The 15,800-nt window shown below is 53.6% G+C and overlaps 1 protein-coding gene across 1 annotated transcript in view; it reads left to right on the plus strand.

The window, feature by feature from the left end:
- ITGA11 (integrin subunit alpha 11) overlaps window positions 1-14,433 on the plus strand; it is a gene marked incomplete at its 3' end in the record, with an annotated part of 126,261 nt that extends 111,828 nt beyond the window's left edge. Inside the window, exons 21-30 of the mRNA XM_081113329.1 lie at window positions 591-689; window positions 2,246-2,322; window positions 4,265-4,354; window positions 5,468-5,558; window positions 7,027-7,140; window positions 7,340-7,426; window positions 9,584-9,694; window positions 9,807-9,902; window positions 13,567-13,680; window positions 14,362-14,433. Of these exons, the coding sequence (XP_080969455.1) occupies window positions 591-689; window positions 2,246-2,322; window positions 4,265-4,354; window positions 5,468-5,558; window positions 7,027-7,140; window positions 7,340-7,426; window positions 9,584-9,694; window positions 9,807-9,902; window positions 13,567-13,680; window positions 14,362-14,433 (951 nt within the window). The remainder of the gene's footprint in view (window positions 1-590; window positions 690-2,245; window positions 2,323-4,264; window positions 4,355-5,467; window positions 5,559-7,026; window positions 7,141-7,339; window positions 7,427-9,583; window positions 9,695-9,806; window positions 9,903-13,566; window positions 13,681-14,361) is intronic.
- Window positions 14,434-15,800: the final 1,367 nt, after the last annotated feature.

Raw genomic sequence — 15,800 nt, forward strand, 5'->3', positions numbered from 1 at the left:
CAGGGGGCTCATGACAAGGGAGCAGCCAGCCCTGAGGGAGGCGGCATAGACTCAGAGAAATCCCCACAGTTCCCCACGGGAGTCAGCCCATATCCCACCCACTGTTATTCTGGATCACAAAGTCATGCGAGACCCCAAAAGCCTCATTTCTTGGCTCACAGAGATCCTTTGCAATCCTCTGATAGAAAGGCATGCGGCCAACTGAAGGGCTGCAAAGCCAGAGGGAGGCGGGACAGCCAGACTGGAGAGCCTTCGAATCCAAACACCGGCCAGTTACTTCCCATCTCAGGGCCTCAGTCCCCCCGCCTTCCCCGTAAGCAGGATGAGTCCTGAGTCCTGGGTTGATACAGAGGGAATGACAAGGCGTGCACAGGAGCTCAGAACCCCTCTATCCACAACCCAGCACCACTGAGAGTGTCCCCATCACTGCCACACCTGAGCCTCCAGCATACCTGTGGTCCCAGCATCAGAGGGCCTGTGTTGCTGCTTCAGAGTGGGCAGTGGGGGGTAAGGGTGCCCCAGACCTGGGTGACCTGGGTCTCAGGCCCCATCTAACTGCTGCCCCCGTGTCCCCTACCACCCACCCACAGGAGGACTCTGACGGCAGCATCGAGTGTGTGAACGAGGAGAGGAGACTCCACAAGAAAGTCTGCAATGTCAGCTACCCCTTCTTCCGGGCCAAGGCCAAGGTGAGGCTGGGGCCCGTTTGGGGAGGCAACAGGGCGGGTACTGGGAGGCTCAGGGAGGCAAGAGAAATGGAAGTGAGCAGAAAGGAGGGCAGGGGAGGGATGGAGAGCACCAGCCCCTTCACCGCCACCCCACCTCCCTCAGCCACTGTCTCACTACCCTTTAAATCCTCTAAACCAGCGGTTCTCAACCTGTGGGTCGCGACCCCTTTGGGGTCGAACGACCCTTTCACAGGGGTCGCCTAAGACCATCGGAAAACACATATATAATTACATATTGTTTTTGTGATTAATCACTATGCTTTAATTATGTTCAATTTGTAACAATGAAATTGGGGGTCACCACAACATGAGGAACTGTATTAAAGGGTCGCGGCTTAGGAAGGTTGAGAACCACTGCCCTAAACTAACAAGTCGTCTAAATACCCAGCCACTGTCTCGGGGCTGTGCATGGGGAGAAAATTTACATTTCTCAAGCACCTACCAGTGCTTCAAAGTGCATGTGACACGAGTATAGGCGTGTGGCGTGGAGAGAGAAGCAAATTCAAGGGGAAGGGGAGGAGAACTACAGATTGTGGGGGCGTTTGCCCATCACCCCTGGGCAGTGGGCAGCCACTGAGGGTTCTGGAGCAAGAGAAGGGCTGAGCGAAGCTGCTTGTAAAGCTGGACCTGATGGAGGCGCTCAAGGCAGGAGCCAGCCAGAGAACAGAGTGGTTCCCAGGCGCAGGGTCTGCAAGGTGGGAACCAGGGCTCCTTAGAAAAGAACCTCCTCAGAGGAACTGCAAGTCAAGATGGTAGTTTCAGGGTGCAACTCTGACAAACCAGGAGCTCTAGATTGAGGGGGGGCAGCACACAGCACAAGCTCCTCACCCTGCGGCTCCCTGGGAGAAGGGGACCCCAGGTCTCCTGGGGAAACTCCAGGAGGGTCAGGCTTGGGAAGAGCACAGTGGTCTGTGCAAAGCCCCAGCACCCGCCCTCCCCACAGTGAGGACAGGAAGGCAGCGAGGAGGGTCAGATGTCAGAGGGCCATCGTCAGGGACCCAGGCCCACTCCTGGGCAAAGGCCAAGGGAAGCAGCAAGACGGGGCCATCAGAGTGGCCAGAGGGCTGCTGGACAAGGAGGCAGGTGCTTATTAACCTCTGGGTGGCCCTAGGCAGCCATCATGCTTCTTCAGGCCACAGCCCACCACACGCAAGAACGAGGGGTGGGAGGCCTGTCCTACCGCCGTGCCTGGCCCCCACAGGCTGTGCTGCGTGGTGACAGCCAGCTCCCCTTCTCGCCAGCAAGCCCTCCCGTGAAAATCCTGCAGAGAGTCTGAAGTTGGGCTTGCTGCCTTCCAGTTGCCTGTAGCTAAAAGCAAAAGTGGAGGAGGCGGGCAGGGGGCTGCCCCACCGTCAGGCAGTCCCTCCAGAGGAGCCATTGACTGCCTGTGTCCCCGTCACCGGCCTCAGGCCTTTACTCAGGTGTAGGGGGCTGGGAGGGCGGGTCAGGGCTTGTCCAGGCAATGCCTAGACTCGCAGTTCCCAGCCACCCCAGCTCCAGTGACTTCTTCCTTGCAGGTGGCTTTCCGTCTAGATTTCGAATTCAGCAAATCCATCTTCCTGCACCACCTGGAGGTCCAGCTCACGGCCGGCAGGTCAGGGCCTGGCTGCTCGCTCTCCCTCCTGCACACCTGCTCTGCCCCTCCCCGCACTGAGTCTCCCGCCAAGCCCTGTCCCCAACTGCCCCAACAGGGGTGGGGTCCTGGTCAGTCCCCAAATAAGGGCCACCCGCTGCCTGCAGTGGCCACCATTCATTCTTGGGCTGCTTGGATATAAATAATACCTTTATCTTCATGTATTATTTCTATATAGCAGTCTAAAAACCAGTTTTAAAGCACTGTGCATATAATAGCTCAGTCAGTCCTCACTGCAGCCCCTAAGATAGGGAAAGCAGGGGTTATTCCCCACCCCGCCTCAAGTTACAGGTAAGAAAAGGGAGGCTCAGAGAGGTTGAGTGAATTTCCCAACGACACACAGCACAACTGGGAGCTGAACATTAGTGTCCTACTCTATGTCCAGGGCTCTTTCTGTCCTGTTCACCTCTCTCCTCTTTGAAATGTTTCCATTTTTAAAAGAGCCTCCCTTACTCTGTGTAGGTCTGTCTGTCTGTCTGTTTCCCTCCCAGGGAATTTGCTATGGGTTCACAGGGTGAATCCCTCTGTGTGGGTGGGTAGTAAACACTCCTTTCTTTTTCACAGACTTACATTCTCTGTGTGGGAAGGGAGGCAACTCTGCAGCCTTGAAACTGGCCCAAACCCTCCTGTGAATTTTCCCTTGCTGAGAAACAAACACTGAAGGCAACCCAAACACTGACCTTCCAACACATGCACACACACACACTCACAAACAGACATATCCTCAGTCACACCCAAGTCAGAGGTCACGGAGAGAGCACTGGAGGTCAGCCACCAGCATGTCTGTGGTCAAACTGTGCATGTGGGTGGAATTCTCACGTGACCCGAGACAGTTTGTAAAATGTAGGGATACCCTCAGGCCCCCTCAGGCCCTTCCTGCTCTGAGAAAGCTCCGCCCTGTTCTCACGGGAGACGAGCGCGCCTGCGCAGTGTGTCCTCGCACCTGTTCTCACGGGAGACGAGCGCGCCTGCGCAGTGTGTCCTCGCACCTGTTCTCACGGGAGACAAGCGCGCCTGCGCAGTGTGTCTGCACAGCGGCGGGTGCACCTGTGCAGTGTGTCTGCACAGCGGCGGGTGCTGGTGAGCCAGGCCTGTGCGGGAGGGGACCGTGCAGTGTCCGAGCACCCACCACCATCCCCTTTTGAGTAAAACCCCTGTCAGGGGTAAGGCTCCCGCAGGGAATAGAGCTCAGGGTGTGTAACAAGAGGAAATCGCACCTTTTTATTTCTGAAATTACTTTCCTGTTCATGGTGCAGGAAAGGGCAGCACATTTGGCAAAAAATCCCTCCAAATGTCTCCTACGTTCACTCTCCGGCCTTTTCAAGGCAGCGAAGCCAACCTGTGGGAGTGCCCACGCGTCCGCCCGGAGGGGGAGCCCAAGGATAAACAGCCTGCTCTACTGGGAACCCCACTGTCTTCCCTCCTTGGACAGAGCAGGCAGCCTTTGTCCCCCGGGCGATGCCCTCGGGGCCCACAGCACAGGCTTTGCCCTCTGACCCTTGAGGGGCTCTGGGAGCAGGGCTCGCAATGAGTGGCCACACCCACATAGTCCTCCCAGCTTCCATCCAAAGTCTTTTCCGGCGGCACACCAGCCCGGACGTGCTGCACTTAAAAGGGGGCCGGAGGTAGAAGAGGGTAAAGGGGAGGTGAGGGGTGGTGGAGGAGACTGGGCTTGGGGTGGTGAGCCCACAATACAATATGCTGATGATGTGTTATAGAATCGTACACCTGGAACCTGTATGAATGTATTAACCATACAAAAAGGAGAAGCTGAGGTCATCAGCTCCCGCATCCCCAGCCCTTCCCCTCCCAGCGCGCACGAGGGGGGGGCCAGGGGGGGGGGCGGCGGTCGGGTAGAGGGAGGGCAGGCCCGTCTGACCCCATGGCCTGGCTCTCCCTGCAGTGACAGTGACGAGGAGGAGAGCACCAAGGAAGACAACGCGGCCCTCCTGCGCTTCCACCTCAAGTATGAGGCCGACATCCTCTTCACCAGGTGGGCCAGGGCCCCGGGAGGGAGGCGGGGTGGGTGAGGCCTGAGACAGGCTACTCTCGGGGGCCCCGATAGGGTCAGAGGCCCCAGAAGCCGGCCCCCAGTGCTAAGGGACTGAGATGGAGCCAGGTGGGCCCCTGGGGGGTCAGAGAGCACAGCTCCCCCATCCGTGGTGGGGAGATGGTATCAAAACAGAGAACAGAGGCCCGGGCTGTGTGGCTCAGTGGTTGAGCGTCAACCTATGAACCAGGAGGTCACGGTTTGATTCCTGGTCAGGGCACATGCCCGGGTTGTGGGCTCAATCCCCAATAGGGGGCATGCAGGAGGCAGCTGATCGATGATTCTCTCGCATCATCATCCTCTCTCTCTCTCTCCCTCTCTCTCTCTCCCCCTTCCTCTCTGAAATCAATAAAAATATATTTAAAAAAAAATAAAACAGAGGAAGGAGGAGGCACAGGCCTGGCCCCAGGGAGCTCTCAGCAGGTCAAATGGAGAGAGCGGGGCAGCAGGCGGTATCCACCCAGGTGTAGGCAAGAAGGAGGGCATGATCTGTGGAGAATTTTAAAATAGTAATAAAACCTGCTAAGTGCTTCTGCTTCTCATTACACCTTGCCCCAGCAATTCTAAACACCGTCAGTGAGAAAACGCTCCTCCCTACGCAGCTGCTCACACTGCCCACACGCCTGGTGTGCCACCAGCCCAGCCTGTCGTCTGAGAGCGCCCAGGCAGATGGAGATATCTGGACAGAACAGCAAACACACAGAAAGTTCAGGCTCTCTCACATCACCACTAGAGGCTGGAATGGTGCACAGTGGGCAAGTTCACGCTCAAAAGAGGCCATGCCCTAGGCTGAGAGTCTAGGGCAGGGATGGCAAATAACTGGCACTTCTGGCTCGTGCCCATCCCACACACCAGACAGACGTTGCTGATGGAGGTCAGCTTTTATTCCTGCTGAGCCTCAGAAACCTTCCTAGCGCAGTGTTCCCAATGGGCAAAAGGAGAAACCTATTTTTTGTGGCCTAGGGGGAGGCAGGCCCATGCCTACACCCTTTCCGTTCATTTACCCACCTAGCCAATACTGACCGAGTCACGCAGCCCTGTCCTCTGTCCCTGCAGGAGCAGCAGTCTGAGCCACTACGAAGTCAAGCCCAACAGCTCCCTGGAGAGTTATAATGGCATTGGGCCTCCCTTCCACTGCATTTTCAAGGTAAGGCTCAAGGGGAGCCAGGAAGAGAGTGAAGGGCAGGAGCTGAGGGTCCCCACTTGGGAGGGGAGGAATCAGAAAGCATTGCTAATGCCCGGCCCGGGGGCTCAGTGGCTGAGCGTCAACCTATGAACCAGGTCAGGGTTTGATTTCTGTCAAGGGCATATACTCAGGTTGTGGGCTTGATCCCCAGTGTGGGGCGTGCAGGAGGCAGCTGATCAATGATTCTCTCTCATCATTGATGTTTCTATCTCTCTCTCCCTCTCCCTTCCTCTCTGAAATTAATTTTTTTTAATTTTTAAAAAAAGAAAGAAATCATTGCTAGAGCTCAGGGTCACCTTAACCCTGCTACCCACTCACTGGATGATTTTAGGCAAGTCACTTCCTCTCTCTGGGCCTCTGTCCTCCTCTGGAAAATAGCAGGGCTGGTCTGAGAGAACGTATCAGTATCCGTGAAAATTAGACGTGGCTGCACATAATTTTTTAAAATGTTTTTAAAGTGCTCTAAACACACCAGGGTTTATTCTCTCCCGTAAAAGAGTCCAAATTGGCAGCTTCACAAAGTCATCCAGGGTTGCATCTTCTCTCTTCATGTTCCATCATCCTCAACATGCAATTATCAGCCTCGAGTTCACCTCACAGTCCAAGAAGGCTGCAGCTCCAGCCATCACGTCCTCATTCCAGGGAACAGGAAAGGGACAAAGAGCAGGAATAAGCTCCTTGGCAGTTCCTCACACTTCCAGTCACCTCTCATTGTCCAGAACGTTGTGATTTAGCTGTCAGAAGCTTTTTGTCGTGGTTTCTGTCACGAAGGACGGTGAGAGGAGAATTAGGGGGCAACTTAGCAGTGTCTGCCACGGTGGGCCAGCAATCTCCCCCACCTCTGAATGCTGTGTGAGTCAGAGGCAGGCTGACAGCTGGATACTGCTCATCAGGCTCACTGAGACCTGGATGGCTCACCCAAGAGAGGGTTAGTAACCTGCCCAAGACCCACAGCTCATACATGACAGCAGCCCTGGGTTCTATTCCCAGCCTTTCTGATTCCAAAGCCTTCCTGTTACCATTGCAGCTCTAACACCAAATGTGTCAACTACAATGTGAACTATCACACACTCACTATTTATATTCTTCACTAATTAATGATCTCTCTCATAAAAAATTAATTGCTGTCACCATCTCCACCCCCAGGGGGCCACCAGTGCCAGGCAACAAAATCCCCCAGAGCCAAGAGGAGTTGAAAATAGACGTGACCCTTGCTCTCCAGTCTCATTGCCGCCCCCACTGCAGGAGCCCACCCCTTTCAGGTCCCTGCAGCCCCGGGGTGACTTGGCAGAGCCCCAAAGCTTCCACAGTGAAAATGCCAGGGGGCTTGAAGGGGCCTGTGTCCCAGGCCCGGCTGGGGACCTTGTTCTCCACCTCCCCTCCCCCAGCTGCTGCTGGAGCACCCACACCTCTCCCTCTCGGGCCACAGATCCAAAACTTGGGCTTGTTCCCCATCCACGGGGTGATGATGAAGATCACCGTGCCCGTCGCCACCAGGAGTGGCAACCGGCTGCTGATGCTGAGGGACTTCCTCACCGACCAGGTACCACTGCCCTCAGGAGCTGGCTGAGGGGAGGGGCCGGAAGGAGACAGACATACCCTTAGGAGCGTCCCAAGCCCGCAGACCCCAGCTCCTTCTCCCAGAACCACGCCCCGCTGGGCCTTCTCTGGCGGAGGAGGAGGGACACCCGGATGCTGAGTCGGGCGTGCCGATTGTGGAGTGGCTGTTATGCCTCCTGCAGGTGAGCACGTCCTGTAACGTCTGGGGAAACAGCACCGAGTACCGCCATGCCCCGATGGAGGAGGACCTGAGTCGCACCCCACAGCTGGTGAGTGCCGCCCAAACCGAGCCGCGGGGATGGGGAGGAAGAGTGCAGCCCGAGCCGGGGCTATTTCTCTCCTTGTCCCATAGTTTGTCCGTAAGAGTTCGTTGAGCATGTGCCCAGCCTCACACCAAGAGGAAGCAATAAGGAAAAGGGACTTCTTGCCCTCAGTGAGCTCACCATCTCTAGGAGACACAGAATGAGCACCTCGAAGCCAGGGAACAGGCTGTGATGAGTGGCAAAAGAATGACAACAGGAGCAAACTGGAGTAAAAGAACAGCCAGAGAAAATGGAAACACTAACCTGAAAAGATATCTGCATCCCCATGTTCACTGCAGACAACAGCCAAGATATGGAAATAACGTAGGTGTCCATCGATGGATAAAGACATTGTGAGATATAGAGATAGAGATAGAGATAGAGATAGAGATAGAGATAGAGATAGAGATAGAGATAGAGATAGAGATAGAAATAGACAGAGATAGAGATAGAGAAAGAGAAATAGAGATAGAGATGATAGATATACGCAATAGAATGTTACTCAGCATAAGAAAGAAAAAAATCTTGCCATTTGGGACAATGTATTTGGACCTTGAGGGCATTATGCTAAGTGAAATAAGTTAGACAAAGACAAATACTGTATGATCTTACTTATACGTGGAATCTTTTTTTAAAAAATCAAGCTTATAGATACAGAGTAAAGATTGGTGGTAGTCAGAAGCAGGGGGTGAGAGTGGGAAAATGGATGAAGAGGATCAAAAGGTAATAATCATTTTAAAAAAGAACAGAGCTGCCCTGACCGGTTTGGCTCAGTGGATAGAGCGTCGGCCTGCAGACTGAAGAGTCCCAGGTTCGATTCCAGTTAAGGGCACGTACCTTGGTTGCGGGCACATCCCCAGTGAGGGGTGTGCGGGAGGCAGCTGATCGATGTTTCTCTCTCATCGATGTTTCTAACTGTCTGTCCCTCTCCCTTCCTCTCTGAAAAAAATCAATAAACTGTATTTAAAAAAAGAAAGAACAGAGCTAGTGGCCTTGCACTTGAGCCTAAAAGAGCCTTTGGATACAGATAAGCAGAGGGAAGGGGAGGAAGCCAGATGGAGCATTGCTATGGGGGCAGAACATACATGACTTGTATTGGAGACACCGACTTCAACTGGGGCCTCCCTGCACCAGAAATGAAAGGCAGCTCAGCTTCAACTCCCAAAGCCCTCCCTAAGACACCTGCTGGTTTCCAGGTTTATATCCTCGCAGCTGCCTCTGTCCCCAGATACCTATTTCTGTGCATGCTTCCATTATTCCTGACCCAGACAAAAACCTTAGCTGTTTTCATCTGATTTCCCCGAACAAGTGCTTCACACAAAGCATTTTTTGAATGTAGTGCATTTTACTGAAGACTTGGGGTTGGGTAGGGTTGACGTGGATGCAAAAGAGTGATACAAATAACTGTAGCCTAATACTTTCTAACTATTTGATTATTTGTTTGGGTTTTCTATTAGGATGATACCATCTGCTGATGATAATAGCTTTAGCTTTAGCATTCAAGCCGTGTAAATTGTTTTTCTTGTGTTATTGCTCTGGCTAGGACCTCCAGGGTAATGAAAAACAGAAATGATGACAGTCTTGTCTTGATCCTAATTTTAAAGGAATTGTTTTTAATTTTTCATTAATAAATACGATACTTGCTGGGTTTTATAAATACCCTTTATTCAGATTCAGGAAGTTCCCCAGGAGCTTTTATCAAAAACTAAAGTTGAATTTCCTAAAATGTTTTTTTTTTTTGCATCTGTTACAGTAATCATCTACTTTTTCCCTTTAATCTATTTATATGGTGATGACATTTATAGGTTCCCTAACACTGAACCAAAATTTTGTTCCTGGAATATACCCAATATGCACAACTTCAAATGCAGCATCAGATATGCCATCCTTACCTTGTCCTCCAACCACCCCCTGGCAGCCCCAGACCACGTGTCCCCTACCGCCGCCTCGTCCCGTCCTCTGCCCCTCTCCCCAAAGAACAAAGCCCCACTTGGTCCAGCAGTGCAGCTGAGCCATCTCTCTGGCGGCCCAGCTTCTGCTCACATTCCCAGGTCACAGCTAGGTTTCTGCCACCGCTCCCCCAGAGCCTGGTTGCTCACTCCCCGAGACCCACCTCTCTTTCAGAATCACAGCAACTCTGACGTAGTCTCCATCGACTGCCATGTGCGGCTGGCCCCCAACCAGGAAATCAATTTCCACCTGCTGGGGAACCTGTGGTTGCGGTCCCTAAAGGCAGTAAGTAGAGCACTTGGGCTAGGCTAGCGGGGAGAAGGGAAGAAAAGAAGGTGGGTGCTGGGAGTCTCGCACGGGGAGGGGCCAGCTTCCGACAAGGCCTCCGATTATACAGCTCAAGTACAAGCTGATGAAAATCACGGTCCACGCAGCCGTGCAGAGGCAGTTCCACAGTCCTTTCATCTTCCGAGAAGAGGATCCCAGCCGCCAGGTGAGCCCCTGGGAACCCTGCAGACCTGGGCTTGAGCCGGGCCAGCTTGGTAAGGGTTACCCCTTCCCCTAGTTTTCCTACACCTCTACCGTGTGTTCCTGCAAGCGAGAGATGGACAGACATGCCAGCCGTTAGTGCAGCATCAGAGGAGAGAGAAAAGCAAGACAAATAGGTCTTCGGGGGCAAAAGAGGACAGGGGGCCAGAAGCATTTGCCGAGGCCACGGGTGCCCCAGGCTCTGCACAACAGCCCATGGGGCGGAGGAGGGAGGGAACCTGTGTATTTGACGCTACAGGAACCTGAAACTGGAGTCCATGGCAGCCTGGCTGGCGGGCTCGTGGCCCAGCAGAGGGAGGCTGCCTCGGGCAGGCTGGCAGCCTAGAATGACCATCCCACACCTGTTTCACCCCCATCCATTCGCACCTCTTATCTAATGAAACCATGTGACCTGTGCTTTAGAAGTCTGGCATGAACTGAACTGGTGAACTGGTGAAGGCCAATGGATGAGATGTCTTGGCATTGACACTTGTATTGGGTAAAAGCAGATCAAATTGGCTTGAATCAAAGTTCGGGAAAGGGATGGGGCTCTGTGCAGTGCTCAGCTGGGAAAATGAGAAGTTGTGTCTTGAAAAGTTCAGTCCTCTGGATAGAGGCATCTCAGGCATGGGGCACTGCTGCCCTCCACTGGCCGTGTCCCCAAACTGCCAGCCTGGGCTCCAGGTGAACGTTCAATACCAGATGCTGAGTAAACCCCCCCCCCCGCCCCAGTCCCTTCCCCAGCAGAAGCTGGAGAGCAAAGCGGACATGGGCTAGAAGCCAGCTCTTAAGAAAACACACAGATACCCATCACAAACAGGGTGGGTGTGCCAGGCGAAGGGCTAGCAGGTGCAACAGCCCAGAGGCAGCACTCAGGGGCCCCACCCCAGGAGCGGTTTCATTTGTTCATTCATTCATTCAGCGTTGGTTGGGTGTCCCCTCTATGACTCAGACCTACTAGGGGATGCAAAGGAACAAGGAAGCAAAGCGTGGACTCGATCTGGGGGTGAGCACAGGTGCTGGAGTGGGAGGTGGCCAGACCAGGGAAAGCTTTCTGGAGACAGCACACTGGAACTGAATCTTGCGATGTGTTAGAATTTTCCAGGTGACCAAGAGAGAAGAGGCATACACACACACACACACACACACACACACACACACACACAAACTGCCCCTCTCTCCACACTAGTTCATGTCTCTCAAATGAATTATCCTTCTCCTTCCATTCCCAGCCCCCACCCCAAATCCTTCTTATGCTTTCTGGATGCCTCACTTCTCTTTCTGAAATCCAGCAATAATGAAGCCCATGTTGGCTTACATTCTCAGGTCACAGCTAGGTGACCGGGGGTGGGAAGGCAGAGCAAGGTCCAGCCTGCAGGGATGGAAAGAACATATAAGGGACCTATGGTTTGCTGAGCCCTAACTATGAGCCAGGTATTGTAACAATTTCTTCACATGTTATCTTTGATGTGTGTCCCCACACCCTCACTTTTCAGGTGTGGAAACTGAGGCTGTGTGAGATAAGGCAGCAGGGAAGCAGTGACTTGCCTCAGGTTAAATAGTGACTCAGTGGCCAAGCCAGGACCCCACCATGCTGTGCAGGGGTGCCGTCGGTCAGTCACTCAACATGTTCACTGAGCCCCTGGCTCTGTCCCAGGCCCAGGCAGGCCCTGCTCGGAGGATAGAGCAGTGAACAAATCAAGGAAAGCCTGCTCTCCTGGAGCTGACCTTCCGTGGGAAGAAAGGCAATTAACATAAATACAGGGGGGCAAAAGTAGATTTACAGTTGTCAGTATGCAAAAGTTTCTTATATTATTCATTATTATATATTTTTCCATATGAACAACTATAAACTGCTTTGCCCACCCCTGTATATACAGCATCAAGTGATGATGAAGTCTGAAAAAAACAACAACACGCAAGCATATAAGCATGGAGATTCAGGGGACACTATTTTATATGGGGAGATTAGGGAAAGCCTCTCCAGTAAAGTGACATCTGACAGGGACTAGGAGCCATGCCAGCAGAAGGAACAGCAATGCAAAGGCCCAACAGCAGGTGTGCTTGCATGTTGGAGGCCAGGTGGCTGGAGTGGGAGAAGAGGTCCGGGAGGTAGCAGGGCCAGAGAGGGTAGGCCCTTGCAGGCCAGGGCAAGGACCCTACTTTTCTACTCTGAGTGAGACGGGAAGGAGACTTGGAGGCTCTGAGCAGAGCAGAGCAGAGAACTGTCTTTCTCCGGATGCTATGCCAAGAACGGACTGTAGGCCCTAGCAGGTTTGGCTGAGTGGATAGAGCATCAGCCTGTGGACTGAAGGGTCGTGTGTTCGGTTCCAGTCAAGGGCACGTACCTAGGTTGTTGTCTCTCTCACATGGATGTTTCTCTCTCTGTGTGTTTTTCCCTTTCCCTTCCACTCTCTAGAAATCAATGGAAAAATATCCTCAGTGAGGATTAACAAAAAACAAAAAGAACAGACTGTAGGAGGCGAGGCAGAAGCTGGGAGATGAGGGTGCTCAGACCAAGGAGGTAGCCCTGGAAGTGAGAGGGTGTTTCAAAGGTAAAACAGTCAGACTGCTGATGGAGTTCATGTGATCTGGGACAAATACAAGGTTTCTGGCCTGAGCAACAGCAAGGAAGGACGACGCTGCTGTCATTTGCTTTGATAGGAAATACATTGAAAGAACAGGATTGAGGGTGAGGAGTGAGATCAAGAGTTTGCTTTGGGACCTGTTAAAGGTGCCAGGCAGGCCATGTAGACAGTCAGATATGAATCTAGAGAGTCCAGGTAGACATAGAAACGTGAGAGTGGTCAGAGTATAGATGGTCGAAGCCCTGAATGACTTCGCCCAGGGCTGCATTAGGACTTCCCTGGCCCTGGACAGTTGCTTTCGGGGCTTCTTCCTCCATTAAAAAAAAAAATTAATTACTATTTTATGACTGTATACATATAAAGACAAATATAATCCAGGCTAGATTATATTCATTGATATCCTCTAATTTTAAAAGTTAGGCCTGGCCAGTGTGGCTCAGTTGTTGAGCATCAACCCATGAACCAAGAGGTCACTGGTTGAATTCCTGGTCAGGGCTATGCCCAGGTTGCAGGCTGGATCCCCAGTAGTGGATGTGCAGGAGGCAGCCAATCAATGTTTCTCTCTCATCAATCTTTCTATGTTTCTATCCCTCTATTTAAAATCAATAAAAACATTTTTTAAAAAAATAAGTAAGATCATGTTTGTGGGCCTCTGGGCACCATGCCCACTGTACCCACTATGTAAGTCAGCCCTGAGCTCACCAGGGAGTGACTGTAGATAAAGAAGATGTCCAAGGGCAGAACCAGGGGACATGCCAACATTTAGAAGTTTGGGAGATGATTGAGGAAGCAGCAAAGACAAGAGGCAGAAAATGTCTCAAAGAGGAGGTAGGATCACCTGGGCCACTTAACTCAGGTGTCCACTGTGCAGGGGCTGGGGGCTCTGAGGCCTCTGCAGGCTGGATGCCACCCATCATCCCCCCAGCAGCCTTCCCTAAGGACATGGATACAGCTTTCCCGCCAGGGGCCAGCAGTCTCCTGGGTCCAGCCCAGGCCCCAGGACACTAATCTATTCCCCTGGTGTCCCTCCTCCCCTTGCAGATCACATTTGAGATCTCCAAGCAAGAAGACTGGCAGATCCCCATCTGGATCATTGTGGGCAGCACACTGGGGGGCCTCCTGCTGCTGGCCCTGCTGGTCCTGGCACTGTGGAAGGTGAGGCCCCTCCACGGGCGGGGGGGGGGGGGCATCCTGGCTGGTTGGCCCATGCCTGGGATTCCAACCTCTGGGCTCTGGGCTCTGTGGCCAGTCCCCATGTTCTACTCCCCATGGGAGCTGGCACCTGCCTAGCCTCCTTCGCAGAACTTGCCTGCTGCCACAGCACCCAGCCAGTCACCGCAGGCTGACTGGCCACCAGAGGGCACTCTACCTATGGCTTCCACCCTTTTGTAGGCCCCTTTGAGAACCTGGGGAGAGCTAGGGCTCCTCTCATCAGAAAAAAAGCATGTGCGCACAACCACAAAATGTCTCCAACAAAGGCAGGCTGTTACACAGCCAAAGCCCTGCGCTGTCACTGAGCCTCAGGGTAAGAAGCCCTGATCTCAGCCTGCCTCTCTTACAGATACGGTGAGGGAGGCCCAGAGAAGTGTTACCTGGGGCAAGGCGTCTTGCCTCCAGACCCAGGCTGTATTCACTCTGCTCCAGTGCCCCCTCACCAGTTAAGCGGCCCAAAGAGAGCTGGGGAGGGACAGAGGGTACTCATGGTCCTGAGCTGGGTATTCTGGGAGCCTTCGAGGGAAGACGCCTGAAGAGGGTTAGTGGAGGGACAGCAAGGGAGGGGAGTTAGGCCTTGTCCACTCTGCCCACTCCTGAGACTTTGCCTTTGCCTCCCCACAGCTCGGCTTCTTCAAAAGTGCCAAGCGCAGAAGGGAGCCCAGCCTGGACCCCACGCCCAAAGCGCTGGAGTGAGGCTCCCGAGGAGGCTGCGAGTTGATGGGGCCGGGCCAGGGCCAGGTGGTGTGCAGGCTCAGGCCGGTGGCCCCGCGGAGCTGGGGCAGAGAGGATGCCAGCTCGCTTTGCACTTGACCTCATCTGAGAAACCAAGTTTGCTCCCTCTGAAGGGAACTCAAGCCAGTTTTAAGAGGGACTGCCCTGCTGGGAGACCGAGACACCTCCAACAGAGATCCCTGGGAATAGAAAGGGACCTCTCCCAAGGCACACCCCAAAGCCTCCCCAGGCTCTGGGAGGCTGGCTACCCCCACCATTAAGGTGCTAGGAATTCCTAATCCTCCTCTTCAGAAGAAACCCGGAGAGGAAGACTGCAAATGCAGACCCACTCTGTGCACTCCAGGTCTTTAGTTCCAATAGACCCAGTGGGACAGCAGATCTGAATTCTGTACTGTCGTCCACCCCCACGCTGCCAACAGCTCCTGAGTCACGCCTACCCCTTCCCCAGGCAGGAGGTGGGTCCCCGAGCTTCCCCTGAACAGCAAGGGCTCGATGAGGACAGACGAGGGCCAGGGATGAAGACTCTGGGACATGGAGACTGTGACGGACAGGCAGCTGGGATCCAGAAACCAGGCGCCCACACAGAGATGGGGAGGCACCCCCAAATGTTCACACTGACTGCCACACACACTCCCCCACCGTGCTCTCGACCCCCATCCCACCCCCACCCCCCGCCCTTCCCCACAGCTTTTGTTCCCAGAAGGTACATCCAGAAGCGTGTGGGTGACACAATCCCCTATAGCTCCGCATTCCCACAGGTCTCCTGGGGCAAGCTGGGCGCAGGGTAAGGGTGGGGAGCCTCCTCTCCCTGTATCGCCCATCCCTATGCACACAGCCTTCCAACCCTCCCCTCCATCCACTGTGCACAGGAAAAGGGCTCTCCTCCCGGAATGCACTGAATAAGGCCGGTACAGGGACCCCCTTGGTGGCAAATATCTGACCCGCCCGCCCGTAGGACAAGTGGTACCACCAATGACGGCGCCGCGAGGACAAGAGGCACAGCTGGTGCCCAAGCCGAGTAATTTATGCCTTAGCCTTATTTTGAGGTAGAAATGAAAGGGGGATACATCAAAGGCATTTGTCCCCATCACATAGTACGACCTTTGCTGTCGTAAATATTTTTAAAAAATAAAAAAGTAGTGTTTAAAAACAACCAGGGCGCTGACTTCCCTTTCTGTGGGCAAAACATCCTAGCTAACGCACTCTGTTCTTTGAAGGAGTATGGGGATGAAGAGGCGTCCTACTTCCTTCCCATTATGTGGCGGGAGGGCCTTGCCCACCATTTGCTCCCTCACGTGGCTGCCTGGTGTGCTATGGACATCTCCTGT

Source organism: Myotis nattereri (genome assembly GCF_964212035.1).
Source record: "Myotis nattereri genome assembly, chromosome: 1".
In the NCBI taxonomy this organism is placed as follows: Eukaryota; Metazoa; Chordata; class Mammalia; order Chiroptera; family Vespertilionidae; genus Myotis; species Myotis nattereri.